We start from the raw sequence: 24,132 nt of genomic DNA on the forward strand, positions 1-24,132 counted from the left end.
TGAGTGCTTCATTCAAATCATTGTCATCGTCATGGAGTCCTAATCCACAAGAGTGATCATTGGCAACCTTTTAACTATAAAACGACATACCCGATCGTTGTTGGGTGAGGGTTGAATTGCGAATATTTTCAAATCAACCTGTTTAGAGGTGTTATTACACACTTATGGAAAGGCTGACAACTATAACAACTGCATTTAACATTGTTTGAGGTGGCCTCTAATTGACTATGTTTGAAGTCACGGAACAACGAAAAACAAAGGTAGATTCCCGATGCTGCCAGCCCAATGAGAGAGCTCAGGAGCTTCAGTTATACTGTATTTTGAACTGATGTTGCTGAGGCAGCTGACAAATCCTGGAACACTACATGTTTTTCACCAGTCGTGATTGCCATGGGCAGGCTCTGCCAATCAGATGGGAGACTCTGGGAGTTTGACCGTGTCTGCAGGCTCCGTCCAGGCTACTGTAGCAAAGCTGCCTCCGTGAAGCTGGCTATCCCATCCTTGTGGCGGATGTGTGTTTGTTTTTTTCATTTGCGTAACGTGACTGCTGCCTCTTTTTGACAGACAGCTCATTGACAAATGATGCCACAGCTAGGAACTGTCCTCACTAGTTGGACTACACTGGAGAGCTGGCCTGACATGGCTCCGTAATATTAACTTGGCTGTTCTGTGACCTGATCTGTGACCCAGGGTGAGGAGATCAAGCCCCATGGCAACTGCTGCTGTTAGGTCAAGCGTTCATTCCCTCTGACGCACTGCATCAGTATATTAACTCGAGGTTTGATTTATACCGGCAGCTTAAATCAAAAGCATTTTGCAATGTTTACTGGATATGTCAGACCAACCTGGCATTGCTGAATGCTTTTACAACACTAAAAACTATCTACCATCACTCACAAATACAAAATAAAGGGTTCAGCAGTTCCATGCTCCATTACTTTTCTTCACAGGCAACACCGACTTGAGCTAAAGACTGAACATGTGAGCATTCAGCCCAGCAGTAAAGTTTGGGGACTGATAAAGAAAGCAGATTAGTTTTGGATAGCCGATGTTCTACTTCGTAAATTCCCATTCATGCAAAAGGTTAAGAGTTCGTGTTTCAATTATGAATTAAACCTTGTTTAATGCTGTTAGGCCCTTGCATTAGATTGCATGAGAATCTGATTTGTGAAATTGCCTTATTGTTACACATTTAGACAATGAATCTGTTTGTCCTAAGTAAAAGAAACTGGAACTGCATTCATTAGAATTTTGAGTCAATTGCAGTCATTTTGCATTTCAGGGTCACAAAGTTTAAGTGCACATCTGGGTCCATTCTATCAGTTCATATAATTATGCAATGTAGAAGAAGCTCTTTGACCAATCAAATCTACCATGTGGGGGTGATCTCATAGAATCCCCGCAGGGCGGAAACAGGTCGTTCGGCCTGAGGGGTCCACGCTGACTCTCCAAACAGCATCCCACCCAGACCTGTTCCCATCCTCCTGCCCTATCCCTGTATTTCCCATGGCCATCCCACCTAGCCTGCACAACCCTGAACACAGGCAATTTAGCATGGCCAATCCACCGAACTTATTCATCTATGGACTGTGGGAGGAAACCAGAGCACCCAGACAAAGCCCGCGCAGACACTGGGAGAACGTGCAAACTCCACACAGACGGTCGCCCAAAGGTGGAATCGAACCCAGGTCCCTGGCACTGTGAGGCAGCAGTACTCGCCACTGTGCCGTCCACTTCTTGTTTCCTGATGGACTCCAAGTTACTTATCTAACTATTCCAAATAAAGAAGCAAGTGAGTGGAATATATCTGTGTAGCCAAAACATGAAATGTGTACTTGGGCAATAGGTATATGCTCAGTATTTGGCAGTTTTGTTTTCTCCATGCATTTTAGTAGACTAGATTGTTGAAGCAACTTTCTTGATCAACACTGGCAACAATAGAGATTGTGTGGTGTGTGTTCATGAGCCCAGGATGTCGATACATGTTCACTTCCATATGTTTGGCCCTCAAATGTGGAACATGGATTCTTTCACACTTCCTTGCTAGATATACCACTCAGTTATAGTCTATCTCCAAACATTCCCTTTTTTGAACAAAAGTTAAATGGAGATTTTGTGCAATGTGAAATCGTGTTGCCACTTTAATACAATCACTGGCACTTGATTGTCTAGGCTAATAATCCAGGTCTGAGGTGTTCTAGATGGGCAACCATGGCTTATACAAGACATCCAGGTATGCTGTTAGATATAGATTTAGAATCCCTACAGTGTGGAAACAGACCCTTCGGCCCAACAAGTCCACACTGAACCTCAGAGCATCCCACCTAGACCCATCCCCTATCACCCACCTAATCTACATTTCCCTGAACACTGGGCAATTTAGCATGGCCAATCCACCTGCCTTCCATTGATCAGACTTTTGAATGAAACTCTCAAATGTTAATGTTGACCTCTTTCTTTGCACCATCTCTGTGGCTGTAACATTATTCTGCATTCTATTCTGCTACTGTATTGTATGATCTGCCTGCAGAGCATGCAAAACAACACTTTTTGCTGTAACTTGGCACACGTGACAATAATAAGGCAAATCAGATTAATACAGCAGATCCTGTTTGAGGGGCGATTGTGGCTATCACTACATGAGACTATCCCATCACTACAGCATTCTGTTTTATCTGACTCATTGCGTTGGGTGGTCGGGAAATGTAGATGAGATTTTGCAATTATTTTCTGCCTCCAGTTGAGGCCAATAAATATCTTTCAAGTGTTTTCCAAAAGCACCTCGTTGGCCTTTGCCAACCTATTTTTATTGCTTGGTGCTGTATTCACAACCCTTTATATAATGGGGAAATAGGGCGTCCTTCTGTTGTTGTACTAAAGATACTGCTCAACTGTCTCTGATCACAGATTACAAGGTGTAGCGCTGGATGAACACAGCCAGCCAAGCAGCATCAGAGGAACAGGAAGGCTGATGTTCCAGGCCTAGACCCTTCTTCAGAAATGGAGGAGGGGAAGGGGGTTCTGAAACAAATAGGGAGAGAGGGGGAGGTGGAGATAAGATGGATAGAGGAGAAGATGGGTGGAGAGGAGATAGACCGAGGCGGGGATGGAGCCAGTAGAGGTGAGTGTAGGTGGGGAGGTAGGGACGAGATAGGTCAGTCCAGGGAAGATGGACAGGTCAAGAGGGCAGGATGAGGTTAGTAGGCAGGAAATGGAGGTGCAGCTTGAGGTGGGAGGAGGGGATAGGTAAGAGGAAGAACAGGTTAGGGAGGTGGGAACGAGCTGGGCTGGTTTTGGTATGCGGTAGGGGGAGGGGAGATTTTGAAACTTGTGAAGTCCACATTGATACCATTGGGCTGCAGGGTTCCCAAGCGGAATATGAGTTGCTGTAACCTTCAGGTAGCATCATTGTGGCACTGCAGGAGGCCCAGGATGGACCTGTCGTCTGAGGAATGGGAGGGGGAGTTGAAATGGTTCACGACTGGGAGGTGCTGTTGTTTAGAGCGGTCCCCAAGCCTCCGCTTGGTTTCCCTGATGTAGAGGAGGTCACAGCGAAAACAGTGGATGCAGTATACCATATTAGCAGATGTGCAGGTGAACCTCTGCTCGATGTGGAAAGTCTTCTTGGGGCCTGTGATGGGGGTGAGGGAGGTGGTGTGGGGGCAGGTGTAGCACTTCCTGCGGTTGCAGGGAAAAGTGCCGGGCGTGTTGGGGCTGGAGGGAAGTGTGGAGCGGACAAGGGAGTCATGGAGAGTAAAGTCCCTCTGGAAGGCAGATAAGGGCGGGGGGAGAGAAAAATGTTTTTGTTGGTGGGGTCGGATTGCAGATGGCGGAAGTGATTGCACTTCCTTTTGTCAATGGGATCTTGTGTTGTACATTCTGACAGCTACCGCCAAATCTGACGCCTTGGACGTTTGCCACATAATGGTCTCGGATACACTATAGGATACTTCTCAACAAGTTACCTGCTTCTCTTTGCTCTTGTGATATGAAGAAAAGATTTTTTTTCCTGTTCTTGTGATATGAAGAAAAGATTTTTATACGCAGCGTGGTTAGGATTCATGCTGCAATGATTGAGACTGTGCTGGAACAGATTTATTCAAGGCTTTGAAAAGAGAATTTTTGAATTATCTACATGTAAATAAATGCATGGTAGGATCATGGGGAACAGAAAGCAATGAAACCAGCAGAGTTAGCTTTTCCTGTTCATGTACCTACCTAAATGCCTTTTACATATGGTTCTGACTTGGCTGGCTTCAGGAAAAATCAGCCCTATTTACTCACAGCTATACTTTGAAACTAACCAGTCCTGCTGATAGCTCCAGCAACCAATGTAATACACTGTCAGGTTCCAGTCACTTTATATACAGCAATATATCGCAATAGTGTTTTGTTTGGATTGTGTGGCACCATAGTATGCCCTATTTAGTTCATTTGAACTATTGTCAACTGAAAGTTTACTGGCAGTGAGAAAACAATTGAATTGGCAACTGGGTTCATCTGCCTCATTTGCTGAGGGTCTTTTTGTGTGGAGTTAGGCCGACTTGGACGAAGCTGCACTGGACCATTTAGCATTTCTTTGTGGCACTTCTAGTCATTATTTATGTACACCAGTCCTTATTGCTCACGTTTCTTTCTGAAAGTTGTAAATTGCCATGCCATGAGATTTCCTTATTGGAAATCGCTTATACCAGGTACCCATCACCTCTGTGAACCATGTTGACCTAAATAGAAAGAGGAAACATTTTTCAGTGACTGTCGGTTAAAGTGAAGCTTCTTTGATTCAGTTCTTGACAAAAACAGACATTAAATGTTTGAGGCAAGTGCGCAATGTCAAATCTGGATTTAGCACCAGCTATGCTTTACATCCTCTGGAAACTGATGAATTGGATTTAAATTTTACGAACTTATTTTTATGAGCATCAGTAGTCTATATATTAGCTGAGTAGTATGATTGATGTACACGATTAAAATGTGCAAGTAAATTCCAGCGTTCTCACCCACTATTTTGACACATTTGTTTGTGACTAGCACTTTGGTCAGTAGATTTGAAATTAACTAGTTTCGTGATTTTTAGCAGTAAATGATTGCAAATCAGAACCCTGCAGGTGGGAGAGTTACCAGGTCATCAAATGTGAGAAGGTACTCCTGAATGGATAGCTGAACAACTATCAGAGATAACGGGAACTGCAGATGCCGGAGAATTCCAAGATAATAAAATGTGAGGCTGGATGAACACAGCAGGCCAAGCAGCATCTCGGGAGCACAAAAGCTGACGTTTCGGGCCTAGACCCTTCATCAGAGAGGGGGATGGGGAGAGGGAACTGGAATAAATAGGGAGAGAGGGGGAGGCGGACCGAAGATGGAGAGTAAAGAAGATAGGTGGAGAGAGTATAGGTGGGGTTGTAGGGAGGGGATAGGTCAGTCCAGGGAAGACGGACAGGTCAAGGAGGTGGGATGAGGTTAGTAGGTAGCTGGGGGTGCGGCTTGGGGTGGGAGGATGGGATGGGTGAGAGGAAGAGCAGGTTAGGGAGGCAGAGACAGGTTGGACTGGTTTTGGGATGCAGTGGGTGCGGGGGAAGAGCTGGGCTGGTTGTGTGGTGCAGTGGGGGGAGGGGACGAACTGGGCTGGTTTAGGGATGCAGTAGGGGAAGGGGAGATTTTGAAACTGAAGTCCACATTGATACCATTGGGCTGCAGGGTTCCCAGGCGGAATATGAGTTGCTGTTCCTGCAACCTTCGGGTGGCATCATTGTGGCAGTGCAGGAGGCCCATGATGGACATGTCATCTAGAGAATGGGAGGGGGAGTGGAAATGGTTTGCGACTGGGAGGTGCAGTTGTTTTTTGCGAACTGAGCGGAGGTGTTCTGCAAAGCGGTCTCCAAGCCTCTGCTTGGTTTCCCCAATGTAGAAGAAGCCGCTCCGGGTACAATGGATGCAGTATACCACATTGGCAGATGTGCAGGTGAACCTCTGTTTAATGTGGAATGTCATCTTGGGGCCTGGGATAGAGGTGAGGGAGGAGGTGTGGGGGCAAGTGTAGCATTTCCTGTGGTTGCAGGGGAAGGTGCCGGGTGTGGTGGGGTTGGAGGGCAGTGTGGAGCGAACAAGGGAGTCACGGAGAGAGTGGTCTCTCCGGAAAGCAGACAGGGGTGGGGATGGAAAAATGTCTTGGGTGGTGGGGTCGGATTGTAAATGGTGGAAGTGTCGGAGGATGATGCGTTGTATCCGGAGGTTGGTAGGGTGGTGTGTGAGAACGAGGGGGATCCTCTTAGGGCGGTTGTGGCGGGGGCGGGGTGTGAGGGATGTGTTGCGGGAAATACGGGAGACGCGGTCAAGGGTGTTCTCGATCACTGTGGGGGGAAAGTTGCGGTCCTTAAAGAACTTGGACATCTGGGATGTGCGGGAGTGGAATGTCTTATCGTGGGAGCAGATGCGGCGGAGGCGGAGGAATTGGGAATAGGGGATGGAATTTTTGCAGGAGGGTGGGTGGGAAGAGGTGTATTCTAGGTAGCTGTGGGAGTCGGTGGGCTTGAAATGGACATCAGTGACAAGCTGGTTGCCTGAGATGGAGACTGAGAGGTCCAGGAAGGTGAGGGATGTGCTGGAGATGGCCCAGGTGAACTGAAGGTTGGGGTGGAAGGTGTTGGTGAAGTGGATGAACTGTTCGAGCTCCTCTGGGGAGCAAGAGGCGGCACCGATACAGTCATCAATGTACCGGAGGAAGAGGTGGGGTTTGGGGCCTGTGTAGGTGCGGAATAGGGACTGTTCCACGTAACCTACAAAGAGGCAGGCATAGCTGGGGCCCATGCGGGTGCCCATGGCCACCCCCTTAGTCTGTAGGAAGTGGGAGGAGTCAAAAGAGAAGTTGTTGAGGGTGAGGACGAGTTCAGCTAGGCGGATGAGAGTGTCGGTGGAGGGGGACTGGTCGGGCCTGCGGGACAGGAAGAAGCGGAGGGCCTTGAGGCCATCTGCATGCGGAATGCAAGTGTATAGGGACTGGACGTCTATGGTGAATATGAGGTGTTGGGGGCCAGGGAATTGGAAGTCCTGGAGGAGGTGGAGGGCGTGGGTGGTGTCACGGATGTAGGCGGGGAGTTCCTGGACCAAAGGGGAGAAAATGGAGTCCAGATAGGTGGAGATGAGTTCAGTGGGGCAGGAGCTCATCCAGCCTCACATTTTACTAGCTGAACAACTATCGCTTGGAAATGTTGTATCAGCATGCACTGCTTCAATACCATGATGCAAGGTAGTAGTTTCGCATTCTGATGTGATTTATTTTGAGAATGCAAGCCAAAAGAAATGTCAGTTCAGTAGAGGAAGACAAACAAGGAATGGCAGCATAAGCGGATTGAAGAACAGACAAAGTTTTGGATGAATCGAAGGGACCTTTGGGGGTTTGAGGAAATAATCTGATGGAAACGAGTGTGCAGGTAGATGAGGCTAATTAAACTAAAATATTTTTTGCTTTTTAAATGTGGAACACTGAATAATTTTAAAAAAGTGAAAGTTGTATGAGACATTGTTTATGCTGTAGTCAGTGTACTGTGTGCACCTTTGGATGCATTATTACCATAAAGACATATAGACCATGTGGGTTCACTAGGATGATGCCAGGGATAGAAGCCCATAATTATCAGAAATGAGTTATTGGAGCTATTCCTACCGGGAGGGTTAAGAGGCGATTTAAAGTAGCCAAGTGAGCTAACAGTCAATAGACGCTGATGGTTTCTGTTTACTAGTGATTGAAATGAAAGGGGATTAGGAGGCTTGAGACTAATGAATGTTGAAACTAACACTATTTATCTTTCTCTCTCATAAATTCTCTATAATAAATTCTCAATAGTGAAGTTATGTAGGATAAAAGTAAGTAGTGTAGAGATAATAGAATGGTTGACAAAGGGAAAAGTAATTTAGTCTTGGGTGCTGAGAGGAATAAGTATCAAAACATGAAAGCTATGGTCACAATATTCCAGTCTTCTTTTAATTATGGAAATGTCACCAGAGAACACCAGAATTATCAGTGTTGTCATCCCCTGCTCAAAATGAGGGGAAAACAGTTAGGGTGAGAATGATTTGGAAGAAATGTGAAGCCTGCTATTTTACATTCTGAAAGCTTCTGTAAGGGGTGACCAGGAAAATATCAGATGCGTTCATATCATCTTCCAAAATTTTTGATTGCGGAATAGTGCAGCAAATTGTTGGGTGGCAAATACAATCCCACTGTTAAAGAATTCAGAGAGGGAGGAACAGGGAATTAGACTTGTTACAGAATGCCAGTAGGTTTACACCAAGTCAGTGTGGATTTTGGATAAAGAAACAGTGTTTGACAGACATACTGGAATCTTTTAAGGTAGATGGGTTGATGGAGAAGATGTTTGGTATGTTTACCTTTATTGATAGATGCATTGGGTATAGGGGTTGGGAGTCACGTTGCAGCTGTCCGGGACGTTGGTTAGACCACTTTTAGAATACAGCATGTACTTCTGGTCTCCCTGCTATAGGAAAGATGTTGTAAAACTCGAGAGGGTTTAGCAAAGATACATAAGGATGTTGCCAGCGTTGGAGTTTTGACCTTTGGGGGAGGCTGAATAGGCTGTTGCTATTTTCCTTGGAATGTCAAGAGCTGTGGGGTGACCTTATGGAAGTATATAAAACCATGAGGGACATAGATAGGATGAATAATCAAACCAGAGGGCATAGGTTTAAGGTGAAAGGGGGAAGATTTAAAGGGGACTTAAGGAGCAACTTTTTCATGCATAGGATGGTCTATATATGGAGCTACCAGAGGACGTGTTGGAGGCTAGTATAATTACAACATTTAAGAGGCATTGGGATGAGTAGATGAAGAGGGGGGGACAGGTTGAGATGGAAATTGACCAAATGCTGGCAAATGGGAGGAGATGAATTCAGGATATGTGGTTGACATGGACAAGTTGGACCAAAGAGTAAATTTCCATGCTGTACAGCTGTATGACTGTGACATAACTGATAGAATAGATGAGGGAGGACCAGTGGATGTGGTGAATTTGGATTTTCAGGAAGTTTTTGATAAAACCCCACACGAGGTTATTGTGTGAAACCAAAGCACGCTGATAGTAATATATTGACATGGATTGAGAATTGGTTAGAAATTAGAGCTGGAATAGAAGGGTCAGTTTTGGTGCAGAAGGCAGCAATGAATGGGGTACTGCAAGGATTAGTGCTTAGCCCGAGATATTCACAACATAAACCAACAATTTAGATGAGGGGATTAAATGCAATATTTCCAAGTTTGTAGCTGACACAAAACCAGGGGAGATTGTGTGTGGTGAGAAAGATATGAGGAGGTTTGACGGCAATTTGGACAAGTGAGTGGGAAAATGCATTATAGATGTTGTTTAATAAGTGTAAATTCCCCACCTCGTTAAGGAAGTCAGAAAGGCAGAGTATTGCATAAAAATGGTAGATCGGAAAATGTTAGTGTACGTGTACAGAGGTCATTGAAAGTGAGGATGCTGGTGCCACAAGCAAGAAGGAAGCCAAATTGTACATTGGCCTTAATTACAGGGGAATTTGTCTGCAGGAGCACAAAATCTTAGTGCAGCAGTACACGGGCCTTATTGAGGCCACACCTCATGTATTGTGTGCAATTTTGGTCTAATTTCTGAAGAAGTGATTTACTTGCTATGTCGGGTGTGCAGTATATGTTCACCCCAGCCTGACTGGTAGAATGACAGGGCTGGATGCAGTGATAATGTTTACTCTCGCTGTGGGGAGCAGATCGGGGAGCTGCCATCTTAGAACATGCGGTGGTGCTTTTGGACTGAGATGAGGAGAAATTTCTCCATCTGGTGGTGAGCCTCTGAGATTTTTTACTCCTGAAGGTTATGGAAGAAAACTCTGAGAATGTATTTAAGAAAGAAGTAAATTTATATAAACTAAAGGTGTCAAGTTATATGGGGAGAAGGTGGGAGTATGACATTGAGATAGAAGGTCAGCCATGATTAAGTGGTGAAACAGGCTCAATGGGCTGAATAGCCTACTCCTATTTTCTCTGAATCCATGAATGGTTGTTTTTCAGAGATATTAGGAACTGCAGATGCTGGAGAATACGAGATGACAAGGTGGAGAGCTGGTTGAACACAGCAGGACAAGCAGCATCTTAGGAGCAGGAAAGCTGACGTTTTGGGCCTAGACCCTTCATCAGAAAAGTCTAGGTCCGAAACATCAGCTTCCCTGCTCCTAAGATGCTGCTTGTCCTGCCGTGTTCATCCAGCTCCACACTTTGTTAGCTATGGTTATTTTTCAGACTGGATGGTTGGATGGTGCTCTGCTGTGTTTCCCTCGGTCATTGGCATTAAGACCACTGCTCCTTTTGATGAAAACTAAACTCTGGACTTAGATACACAGACTATCGTTTTAACAGTTGGACAGAACCTGCAACTCTTAAATGTAGGGAACAGTATATTAATAGATTTGTAGAGGGCATAGATGAGTGAAAACTACTGATTCAAGACCGAGAGAATGTAGTCTGGGAAAACATGAGATCTTTCATTTTGCTGGGAAACGTGAGGTGAGACAATTTAATCAAAGTGTTAAAGGGCACCTAAAGAAGAGGGCAACCTGAGATGAAGGTGCAAAAGCCTTTGAAACTAGCTAGGAAATTTGTGGCTATTGACATAGGTACACATTGCTTTAAAATAGAGCCATAGAGTACAAAAACAAGACCAGAGTGCTAAATCTTCATTTAGTACAGGTTCGACTCCACTGGTTGCCATTGTATCAAAGATTGCAAGACTACAAAGTTGCAGAACAAATTTTTTTTTAAATTCTTTCATGGAATGTGTGTATCACTGGCAGTTCCAATATTTCTTGCCCGTTCACTACCATTGAGATGAGAGGCTTGGTGGGCCATTTCCAAGGGTGATTGAAACACAGTCCATCTCATTACTGTGGATCTAGAGGCACATACAGGTGGCAGCAGTTAAGGATGTTGGATATTCTTCCTTAGAAGCATTCATGAAGCAGAGATGTTTTTATGACAGTTGGCAAAGTTTCATGGGCATTATTACTGAGAGTAACTTCAACTTCCATATTTTCTTAACTGAATTTAAGTTCCACCAGCTGCCATGGTAAGATTCAAAGCTGTGTTCTTCAAGCCATAAGTCCTGTGTTATTCTGATTGTCCCCTCAACTCAATTCACCATCTGGGTTGAAAGGCTCCAAAAATGTGAAGAGCATAGAGAAGCAAGAATTGTTTTGTTTGAAGTCTTTACTCCGATTTATTGGCCCGAAGAATGCACTGGCTGAAAGGATGAGTAATGAAGCATGGACACCGTCAATCTCTTTATCTGCCATGATTATTTATTCAAAATTTGCTGAGCTGTATTCCAGCCTACAAACTGATTTTATGTCTGAATTTATAATTGTTCAAGTTGAGTTACTTTGAGGGAGGTATTCCATCCTAGCACAGTAGTTTAGGGGTTTCTGGGTAAAGCATTGGCAATTGTCCAAATATGTCAAAATGGTGAGCCAAAGTGCAACTTGATTTTAAGCTAATTTATGCACATTTCTCTATAAGTGAGTGTAAACATCGGTGACTGTGTTGTATTCATCAGTATGCATGTCTACATGGATGTGCATTCATATGTGTGTTGTATCTGTGTGTATAAACAAGAAAGTTAACAGTTATTAAAATGTGAGGCAGGATGAACACAGCAGGCCCAGCAGCATCTCGGGAGCACAAAAGCTGACATCATTCATCCTCTGATGAAGGGCCTAGGCCTGAAACGTCAGCTTTTGTGCTCCTGAGATGCTGCTGGGCCTGCTGAGTTCATCCAGCCTCACATTTTATTGTCTTGGATTCTCCAGCATCTGCAGTTCCTATTATCACTGAAGTTAACAGTTATTATTTGCTGCTTCAGTGGATTTTTTTTTTGCAACAAAATGTTCCCAGCAATTGACTTCAGGTTTGAATGCACACAGACACATGCACACGCACTGACAGACACTGCATATGTACACATACTGAGAGGTAACTTTAAATAATGCAGAGCTTCTGTAACAGCATGTGTTGTGGCTCGAGTAATCCTAATGCTATTTCATGTCCTTTGTTCTCATCATTAGAGCTAGGTTATGAGAGATATAATATCACCAGCGTCTCATTGTGCTGTAAAAGAATAAGTAGCTTTTCTGGCACTGTAAACTTTTCAACTGTAGGAAAAAGCCATGTCTATTTAAATGAACCTCTGCCTCCATGACTAAGGTATGTTATCTACATGTCTATCTACGATGTATATTGTCCAAATGTAAACTTATTTTAATACCTTCTTCGTCACATTTTATTTATGTGACACAACATTCAGTTAGTAAGTGAGTGGCTGCAATAATACATTGGACTTTGTCGTAAAACAACATATCTTTTGCCTGAAAATTGCGATGGGAGATCTGCGAGCGCTATCCAGACTTGGCAATCTGCGTGCTCTCTCCTGATCTCTCTCATCATCTAATATAAGCCTAATGTTGATGTAATTACCTGTTTGGTGAAAAAGACAGGATTAATGGAATATTTATAAAATGCATCAAACTAAGTAATACTCGAGCCACAATACAAATTGGCTCCTCAAATGAAATGTACAGAAAGCAATGATGAGTCTGGCCTCTAGTCTGAATAATTTTGAATTAACTTATTGACCACTGATTGATGTGTAGCCTTAAAGTATACTCACCAACTCTTCAGCAGAGCATAACATTCTTGTCCCAAATATTGTTCAGTGTATGCATAGTTGAGGGATGGTGCCCCATCTTTGCAATCGTTCACATTGTCAGAATTTCACACTCTTCACCACAATTGTTTCTGTCTTGGTGTTATTGTTAAAAATTTATGGCTGGACCCCATGGCAAGAGTGATGATAGGGATTTTATAGCATGACTGATAGAGGGAGTTTATAGCAAGTGAAATGCGGATATTTTATAATAGGTATCTGGTGAAATGTTTTACAATATATAAAGTTATGGTAAATTTGAGACTTAATGTGTAACTCCGTGGGAGATTCTGTTTTGACATATAACATACGTGTGTCCCGACACACACTAATACCTTTATATCTTCATTACGCTAGAGCTTCCTGACTGAATCTAATGCCAAAGCACATTTACATCATTTATTTCTCATTTGTATAAATTGATATTATTTCTGACACATGCAAAGTCATTTTATATCATGTTTTTCTTGAATTTTTTGCATGATGAACAGTACCGTATGTGGCGGTATATTTCAATTCAATAGTATTCGCTTTAATGCTTATAAGAAACGTCAATATTGTTCCATGAAATGCTCCAAACATCTTGCGTTTAGTTTGATCATGTAACAAATTGTAATCCATATGCAATGCTACATGTAAAATACTCTGACTCCCCGTCCTAAATTTGACACAGCCTCACATTTCCATCCAAGGTACGCTCTTAGTCTTCGTCGTGCTTTATAAGATGGGGATATTACGAAGGAAGTAGTAAATTAGAATGCAGAAAATAAACCAATGAGGTCTGAGTTTATATTCCAACCAATTTACTGACATGTTATATGTATCGGCCTAAATTTGTAGCCTCTGGGTAGCCAGAAACTGGACGTACCATGACAAATGCGTATCAGGAGCATTTGAAGGTCTTGATGCACTGAGTAATTGCCCAGAACTTTAAGCTGCTTCTGTTGGGATGGATCCTGCATCAGAAGTTTGACAGGAAAAGCCCTGGGAAGGGATGTGACCATCTTTTTTGTCTAACCTGGATCAAAAATAAAAATTTTGACTCCCCATAATAAAAGATTTGGGTGCTAATCTCAAAACTCTTTGCAACCTTCAAATGACAGGACATTACCACTATATTCCAGTTTTCTGGATGGATACAGCTCCAGAAATAATCAAGAACCCGAATACCAAATTCGGTTAGATTAGCAAGAACAAATTGGAGATTTGCGAAGATGTGACCAGGAATGGGGACTTTTTTTATGAGGAATGATTAGGTGGTCTTGAGCTGCTTCTTTACAACTTTAGAAGGGTGGTTTAATTGACATATTAAGTACAGCGGGGCCTAGATGGAGTGGATAGGATAGACTCATTTGCCTCGGCAGCGAGGTCAACAACCAGAGGTATGGATTTCAAGTTTTTTTTTGTAGAAAGATTACAGTGATGTTTTCTCCCAGAGACTGGCAGAGATCTCAAATTACCCCGAACAGTGTGGCCAAGACAGAAACTTTCAAAAGTGTTTAAAAAGTCCTTGAACGTGTATTTGATGAAACTCAAATTTACAGAAGAAGGGCTGGATTGAGGAATTAGGCTAGTTAACATTTTTTTGAGTTGGACTGGTTGAAAGGTCTCGATTGCTCTGTAAACTTCTGTGATTCAATGATTCTTAGTGAGTAGCCCATCTGCTGGTTTATACATCCATTCTCTCAACCTTTGGTGTTCTGCAACTACAGGATGCGTGATTTATAGGAGTAATTCCAACAGTCACCAAAGGTTCTTCAGCAGAAACTCCAAAGCTCTCAACCTGATCATCTATGAAATTAAGATCAGTCACACTGGAACACCATTGTAACATGTCACCTCCAACTGAGCAGTACTGTTGAGCAACTTCAATATGTGGACTGAAGTACATGATATAGGAAGAAATCTCACTACTGCCTTCTTGAGGGTCACAAAGGATGAGCAATAAATGCTGGGCTTGTCTAAATCCTTAGAATGCATATAACAAACTAGGCAAGGCAGAACAATTGTGCTGAGCACAGTCTGATATGTTTCATATTTTCCATTAAGATCATAAGAAAGATGCACTTTGATGCACCGAAGGCCTCATGTCATCATTGTTTGTTTATATTCAATTCAAATTTCAAAATGGTTGTTAATTCTAATGACATTGTTAAGTTTGCATCATACAGTCCAGTTCAGCAATCCCCTGAATGTAAATGCAATCAAAATAAGCTTTCCAAAAATTCTTCAAAGTCATCCCTTATTCTGTAAACTCTGAATTACTTGAAACTTTCTGAAAAAGGTTAAGACAGTTAAATAGTCTGTGAACAAATTAATTTATTAATCTTTCTAATGTTGAAGTAAGTGAATTCATTAAATCAACAGTTCATAAACACAACTTGTGCCAAGACCTAAAGTATCCTTTAAAACTGGTTAACTAATTCGAAGTTCAAAAAAATTACACTAAAAGTTACTTGCAATAAAAGTTCATTATTTAAAGCAAATAATTTCTTAATATGTATCCACTAAGTCCATTGTGTGGAATTTCACTGCTTCAGCTAGGAACTAATGTACAAGATGCAATTAATTTCTGTATTATATTTATTTATGACTTTAAAACTCAGTAAAATATTTACTGTGATTTGTTGTACTTGGTCTACAATATCACAGATAATATTGATTGTAGTAATTGGCATACAACTCATCTGATTAACACTTAACAAGATTTTGAAGTCTTTTGCATACATCAACAACATGTTAAATTTCATCTGTTACCCCACATCTGGGGGTGGGGTGGTTATTTCAGTTGGCTAACTGGCAAGAATATAATCCAGCTTAATGTCAAAAGAGCGATTTCAGTTCCTGCTCTAGCTGAGGTGGATTTAGAACCTGTCTCCTTGCCCTGCCCAGGAGAACGTAAGGCAATGACAAAGCTGCACTAAAAACATTGCTAAGAAAATAGCTGAGAATAAAGAATCCTTGCCCAAGGACCTCCCTCCAGGCACAGCATTCATGGAAATGGATCTCCTCCTGACCTAAATCTATCATTGAGTCCTTCCAAATCAGAATTGTGCCAAAGGTTTTCACAGCATCAAAGCGCTAGTCCTAACATGGAGCTGACTACATCTCTATAATTAATGAGTCACCAGTACAAGGGAACAGTGTGGATAGAACTACTGAAGCTAGTGTTGAGAGACCAATCCTAGTGTCCTAAACACTGACAAAACAGTGCCCAACTTGTTGAACCACAAGGTTAATTTATATAAAATGTTCTGGCCTGCATTGTGAGTGAGAGGTTGAGTAGGACAGCAGTGCCCTTCTCAGGGCTGGCACTTGAACTTCAGGTGAACATCTCCAGGTCAGAATGGCAGGAACTGCTTCAAGTTTCATCCGTCTAAATATAGTCATATGAATCAATAATTACTGAACTAACTAAGCCCTGCCCTACAACAGGTTTAACGTTAATAAATCTTGCCATATGAAATGTGTTGGGGTCTAAATTGGATACCGTTGTCTAAAAATGGGCATAGGATTGCAATGTACTGTTAATTTGCACAAGTTGACTGCAATGTGGCCATGTTTGTTCTGCCTGCTTATTGAGTCAGCTGTATTAAATGATTACAAACCATGCCACCCAACAGCTGGACTCTGTAGCTAGGGCCCAATATCACAAATGAATGACACATTAAAAATAGGCCTGTGTTGCTTCGTATGATCTGGACTTCATAAAGTTAAGCATATTATGGCTGAAGCAAGTTCTAGAAATCATGGAATAAATTGAGAAACAATGGTGAAAAACAGAAGATAGAAGGGCATGGACTCTCAATTTTTCTGCGACTACACTTGAGGATTTGCTCAAACCCGTCTATACCCTGCACTCATCTATCAATTGGATTTCTACTCCCCCCCCCCCCCATATTGATTGTAACAAGGTCAGCCAGGTGGACACTGTAGCATATGAGTTCTCTGAAAGGGGCTGTTTATCCGGCCTGGCCTGGGAGCCTCTGACCGATAGATATAAACAAGTGTGTCAGAGGTTCTGCTCACTCTGAGAGTTTGCTCTGAGCGAGCAGGATCAGTGTCAAAGACTCTCCATGCATTAAGTAAAGGGTGACCTGCTAACTGGATACCGGCCTCTGTGGAATGATTTCATCCTCACTTTCGCAGACTTAACACGACTGCAGCTTTCACCCTGACATTTCAAGATTGCCTGTACTGCCATCTTGTAAATCAAGGAAGCCATGTTAAGCAAACAGATTATGGGACACTCACTTCTCTCTTGCAGGGCAAGATGGCTGATAACTGGAAGCAGCATTAACTAACCAGGGGGAGATGGGGTTGACTGATTTTCTTGACTACCATGAAAGAAGTGGTGCTGGGCAATATTTAACTGGCTGTTGCTGAGGCTGTCGTCAGGAATAATGAAGCTAACTAAAATGATGATTCGGTCCTGCCTAATCCTTCTCTCATTTCACTTACTCCTTACCTCTGCTCATTCGTTTGGTTATTAAGCTTTGGTGGTGTGAGCATGTTTTGGTCCCTTCTCCACTCCTCAAATATTTGGATGCCCAAGAGAAGCCCCCTGACCAGCCACGGGGGTGGGGAGGGGGCGGGTGGAGACACCCATTGATGGAAGTGGCGATGAACACTACCACTTGGTATCATACAAAGCAGGCTACCTCTCACAGTGTGAGGTGTATCCAACTCATATTGAGTAAGAAGCTTCAGTGGTGACTGACATTTCAGATACATGTACTTATCCTCGAAAGCTGTAGTAATTGTAATGAGGTCAGCCAAGTGGACTTAATAGAATATGACTGGGGCTGTTAATCTGGCCCAAATAGAGAGCCCTGGCTGACAGATTTAAACAGGAGTGTGAGGTTCTGTTCACTCTGAGAGCTGGCGCTGAGGAAGTTGAAGTCAAGGACTCCTGACAAATAAATAAATGTGAATTTGATGACGGGATACTGGCCTCCCTAGATCTGTTTCAAAAGCAACAATTAAATTCTGAAGGAATAATACTGCACAACTGTTAAAGCTAATTTTCAGTGCCAGAGAGGCATTTACCATGATTTATGATATGTGTCATTAATAGAATTGGACAAGGCTTGACCTGTTCTGCTGTAGTGCCATTTAATACATTTGAATGAGGAACCATATGGTGAGACATAGGTAATTCCCCCATAACGTAATAGTTGCGTTCTCACAGGACCTCACGCCGCAGAAGTTTGTGCTGTAGGGAAATTGCTATGCGTGGACAGCAGAAAGTTTGCCTTATCCAAACAGTGTCCACTATTCGTCAATCGCATTACGGTCAATTCACATCAACAAAGCAAGCATTACTGCAGAACTACCTGTCCTGCTTTTGAATATTCTGAGGAGGAGAAGCGCATCTCTGGTAGCACTTTTTTAGATTTTTAATTTTAACGGTGTGCATCTCTTCTCTTTTAAAATTCCTTTCTCTTGGGCATGTAAATAACAGTATATGCTGTGAGCCTCACTGTTATTTTCAAAGCAAACTCTGGACGAATGATGTATCAGTGAATATTATGGTATGGGACATTGTTTTGTTACATGCAATCCTGGAACATTTCTCTTTGGTTTAAATTTCCAGACATTTGAACTTTTTATACTGGCCAGGTACATAAATCTGAGTTGTCAAATTCATTCATTTAATAAGAGTTTTGAGGGACAGGAAAGATTTACTAATGCGAAACCTATACCTTAAGTTGTTTTGTTTTCTCTGTGTCCCTCCACATTGTCTCTTGACAAAACTAAATGCTGTCATCCTTTGGCACTGTTCCTATGTTCTCATTAGAATAAACAGGAAGGAAATTAAGGGTTGGAGAAATGTGCAAATGGAAATCTCTGGCCATTCTATCAATGCAAAGCAGACAGCTTTGTGATGGCCAAGAGCTGGCACAGACTTTATCTCTGGAAGCAGTTTGTAAAGATTCCAATAGCTGCTGTAGAGAATGCTTAAAGTAGACAACAGGTCAATAAGTGTCATAAAGATAAGATTAAGAGAGAAAGGTCTGCTGCATCATTCTTGACAAGAAACAGGCTTTTTTCCACCTAAAGTAATGTTGGCATTTCAGTTGTAATCTTCAGTGGACTGACAGTTGCTATTTAACCGCATGTTTGTTCTTTCGTTCTCATTGAAAATTAATGAAGGAATCTCAAATTTAGGTTTCTGGATTAAGAGACACCATTGAAAGTTGTATTAGCTCAGTTTTGTTTCTGTCTGATAACTGGGCCTCTTTGCTTTTACTTAATGTCTGTCACTAAATGATAGGGCATAAACACATTGTACTACCAACTCCACCAGTTACCTATTGATTTCTGCTTAATGACCATTTCAATATACCTTTAATGTTCAATCCATGATTTTGTGTTCTTCCAAACTGTAATGTATCATGAGGCACAATATCATTTCAACTTTGTTACGTTTTCACCTTGATCATGTGTTGCCATCTCTGTGCAATGAGATGTCAGTCATTTAATTGAAACAAATGAAATGCATTTCCAAAACAAGCTATTCAGCTGTATATCACCTCAAACTTACGACCTTTATTTGGAAATGATATTGTTCCTAGGTGTGTGTTAAATTTGCTAAAACTCACCCATGCCCCATTAAATTACAAGCATAAAATTAGCTGTCAGTTGTATTTATTATCGATGCCTTGTGATACAACAATCTCATGGATAATTTGCATCTTGAAATAAGATTTATGATGATTTTATCTATAGTTAGAAAATAATTTTATTAGAATACTAAATTCTAGTGGCAGTGATAGTGGTTTAATGTCTAATACTTTCAAATATAACATTGCTTGTCTACATTACTGAATCTTAATCATCTCAAGTAAGTGGCGTGGCACTTCTACAGAAAGGATGGACTGAATAATGTTGCATAAATAAATATCTGTAAACTAATATCTTTTAGATTGTTTTAGGTTAATTATATTACTTTTAAGGATCATTGTAACAATTAATTTTTACTGTTTTCCATTTCTCATTCTAGGTGAAGAGAGGATTGGAACACACTCCCAATACCAACAGGAGGGCAAAGTTCAGTTTGTGATTGATGCTGTATATGCCATTGCCCATGCTCTGCACAACATGCATAAAGTTCTGTGCCCAGGCTACACTGGTATCTGCCCTGCAATGGACCCAATTAATGGAGATGACCTCCTGGGATACATCCGTAATATACATTTTAATGGTGAGCCTACTGTTTTTACACTGTTAAAGAAACGGGGAATTTGCAATTTATTGATCATTATTTATGTTTTCTCATTGTTCAGTTACAAGAGTTTGTGAAAAGACACACCAATTTTCATTAATTACTCTACAGCAAATTTTAATCTCTTTAATGGGGCAAATCAGTAAGGGATTTTGTTACCTCCTGGGAACCAGCGTCATTTAACTCGCAAGGAACGAACTCGAACTCTGGGGACTTAAGGTGATCTCGGATCTCAATTTCAAAATGCAATCTGCTTGTCCTTAAAGTGAACTTTAGTGTAGGGTAAGGATGGGAAAATCTACATTAGTAACTACCTTGTTAAGTCAGTTTCAATGTAATATTGACCCTATTTAGTCTTAAAGTTTAGATAAACCACATTAAATCACGTGTTGCATCATGAGGCAATAGTGAATAATAAATACAATGAGTGCAACATTTACATTGGTATTTCAGTGAGAGGTTAGACTGTGGGAGTTGGCTGTCAGTGGGTTATGCGATGAATTAAAACCTCCTTGTAAGGCATTTTACCTTGAAAGTGCTGGCAGCAGATTGGGACAGATGATAAGCAATGCCTGTATAATGGTATTTCCAATGCTGCCAAACATTTATTAAATCAAGAAATCGAGTTTTAGAAAATGCAACTTTCTGGTCAAGTGAACTATAAACCTGAAGGTTAACCCCCTTGATAATCTCTGTCAGTTGCTTTTAAGTTTTTTTTTCTTACTCGTGGGTCCCTATAATTACGTCGCTGACATTTTGCAGATCTCAGGACTCATTTTTGTTTAGTTCTGTGTGTCAGCTATTGTGAAGTAAAAAGCCAATAGGGCACCGTATAACCTTTTTCTTATTGCTATAGAAAAATCAGGGTAGCAGCATGGAATCAAAAGATCTGTTACACAAATAACATCATTGTCACAGAAACTGCTAAAACTAGCCTCCTGCAACCAGCAATGTCAGTGTAGACAGTACTGACGGGGCGACTTTGAAAAGAGACAATTGATTACCCATTAAAAAGAAAGGACATAATCAAATCCCAGCACTGCACTTACTATTGTCTTCAGAAGTGTAGTCACATCACAATTTGGCATTTAAACTAAAGTTATAATGTATTCTTGGAACTGGGTCTGAACCTGATTCCAAAGAGTAGCTGAGTGAGACTCTTAATGTGGTGGAAGTGGTGGTTTAGCCTTCGCCTACCCAGTTTGTCACCACATGGAATACAAATCAAATGTATGTCCAAGAAGGGTAAAAAGATGTATTTCGGACCCTAGATTGCTAGTTATGGCACTTACATTTTAGCAACTGAATGCTAGATAGTCCTGTCACGAATATACATCCATTCTGACAATTACACTCAAGGTGTCCCATTTTGTTCCTGTTATTCTTTGGAATAATCTGGCCTGGAAATAAATGAAACACTAATTATGACCAGAGCAAATAGAATGCTCGTTCAGAAAGAACAGTTACTTTGTGTGTTTGTAAAAAAAATGAAATGTTCTGTGCTAGTGAAATAGTCTTTCATATATAATATTGCTTACCCCAAAGGACAATGGCGTATTGAAATACTAAAACACAGCAGCTCAACCTTTAATACATTTTCTTTCAATCAAAAAGGCGAAAGCAACTCACAAAAAAGTCCAAGATTAAGAAAATATTTCAAAGCAGTGTTAGATCTTAGAGTCCTAACCTTTGGGAGCCGTGTTTGCATCGGGGGTTTAACTGTTTAATTGCACTTCAGAAATGTGGATAGATTGGAAATGTTATGACTGTTTTCACAGGAGAAGAGAAAAATCAGAAAAGATTTGATTGAGGCATCAAAAATCAACAGGTCTGGGTTGAGTAGATAGTGTGCATGGTAGAGGCAGGTTCAGCTCAATCACTGAAGAGGAGAGGTTTGATTATTGTCCAAACAAGGAAAAACATGCACGTTTATGCGAAATAAACTAGTCCAAACTTGTCTATATTTGGTTCATATCCCTCTAAATCTTTCCTATTTGTGTACCTATCCAAATCTCCCTCAAATGTGGTAACTGTACCTGTAGCTACCACACTCTCTGGCAGTTCATCCCATAGACAAACCACCCTCTGTGCGAGCAAGGTGCCCCTCAGGTACCTTTTAAATATTTCTCCTCTCGCTTTAACAATATATCAGCTGTTTTTCAACTCTCCCACCCCTGGGGGGGAAAAGATCTTTGCTGTCCACTTTATCTATGCCCCCCATGACTTTGTAAATCCCAGCCTAGCCGAACCTATAAGCTATAACTCAAACCCTCTAGTCCCAACAACGCCACCAAGGGTTTCTTTTATTTACTTGTTGAGAATTTGCCCTTTCTTTACCTTGAAAGGTATATTTTTACTTGTTTGGCATTAGTTTGCAGAGAACAATTAAGACAAGAAAGCGAGTTGTTATTGGAAATTTTCCAGTACCTCGACCCATGAGGGAAAATTTATATTTTAATGCTTTTTTCATTGCAGGCTAGGTGGTTCACTGCTGCACTGCCTCTGCACAAGCCATGACCACTTGACCAGAAGCCAATCAGAACGTGGTTGTCAAGCTATTTTCCTTTGCTTCGCAGCTCCTGTGGTGTCTGCCTATTTTCTCTGAGTATTCTAAGGAAAAGTAACAATGTATACAACTCAGTGTGCTCCACTTACCATGGTTGTTAAAGCTTCGCCCATTTTTTAAGACAGTGAACTTGGTTTAAAGTAGTATCTTAAAGTAGCTTTTTTCTGAAGAAGCATCTCAACCAGAAATGTCAGCCTTCCTGCTCCTCTGATGCTGCTTGACCTGCTGTGTTCATCCAGCTCTACGTCTTGTCATCTCAGATTCTCCAGCATCGGCAGTTCCTATTATCTCTTAAAATAATATCTTTTAAGTGTACAGTCCAAAAGTAAGAGCCATATATCTAGTCAGTACATACTAGAGGCCCATTTCAGATGCAAGCCTTATTTCATAATTTATGCAATACCTCAATCTTTTTACTGTCTTGACCAAATACTGATCCATGTCTCCCTTTGATCTCATCTACCCAGTTAACATCTTGATGCATTTGTCTGGAGGCAGCAGGTGGCTTGCAAATCATAGCATATGGTTTGTTTCCTCCTGGTCCTCGAGGCTTTTGTGAACACTTTAATCAAATGTTTTAAGTAATTGATGTTTGCTGAAGTGCAAAGTAATCAGTATAACAAAATCTTGCCGGTGAGAGGCGTCTCAGTGTGTGTAGTTAGATGGACAATTTCAGCATCTTGACATTTTTTTGTGCATTAAATTGTTCAAAATGTATACCGGCAAGAAGCATGCGCATCTCAGACTGGGGAAATGACGGTGTCATCAAGCTGTTTCCTTACCTGTGAGATTTAGGGATTGGTAAAGAAACAGGAGCAACGAGGAAGGCGTGTGAATTAAAGTCACATCAAGTACAGAAGGAAAATTGAAGATTGGTTTGATTGAGAACAGAAGTGAATTAAAAGCAGTAAATAAAAACTGATAGTCTTTCAGTTTTAGAGTCATTCACTACCTGAAGGAATGGAACTCGGCAGTTGCAATTGCTTCTGTTTTGAGTCAGAAAATGTGATTGATATGGTGATGACCTGGCTGCTAAAAAGGTACGCAGACTTTTGCTTTTCAATCTCTGTTTTCTGCAGCAAGACATTTTGGCAGCTAGTCTCCAAATTCAGTATGTTTATTCAAATAACATAGAGTGCAATTCTGTTTGTGCGAAGCTAGTGGTTGAACAACATGAATGAAATATTCTAGAGATTACCAGTTCAAAGCAAATCTCTGAAAGTGCCAGCTCATTTGCTGATAAATAACAGTGCATGTTGTTAAAACAATGATACTTCTAGCAGTATACTGGTCAAAATGCCCTCAGGGATACAAAATAATGGCAGGAGAAATATCTTTATGAAAACTAACCATTTTTGATTTTTGCAATGAATTGAAAAGTGTAAACTAAGAGGAAATATATAGGATAATGTTACTTATAAAATGAGACAGGATCGATTCTGATTTAGCCACTTCATCAATAAGGCATCAACATTTTGAAGAGAACACTTCTTATTTGATTTTCTTTGTTTCTTCAAAAACAAAATCTGTCTTACATTAAATTCTTATTAGCAGATTTAGGCTGAACACACAACAAAAATTTCCTAACGCAA

General features: G+C 41.4%; 1 protein-coding gene across 2 annotated transcripts in view; it reads left to right on the forward strand.

The window, feature by feature from the left end:
• The window catches only part of LOC125460567 (metabotropic glutamate receptor 7-like), a 672,219-nt gene that overhangs the window by 395,884 nt on the left and 252,203 nt on the right, over window positions 1–24,132 (forward strand). For both annotated transcript variants that reach the window (XM_048548152.2, XM_048548150.2), the window contains exon 6: window positions 19,753–19,953. In XM_048548152.2, the coding sequence (XP_048404109.2) occupies window positions 19,753–19,953 (201 nt within the window). The remainder of the gene's footprint in view (window positions 1–19,752; window positions 19,954–24,132) is intronic.

Source organism: Stegostoma tigrinum, chromosome 11, assembly GCF_030684315.1.
Source record: "Stegostoma tigrinum isolate sSteTig4 chromosome 11, sSteTig4.hap1, whole genome shotgun sequence".
Taxonomy (NCBI): Eukaryota; Metazoa; Chordata; class Chondrichthyes; order Orectolobiformes; family Stegostomatidae; genus Stegostoma; species Stegostoma tigrinum.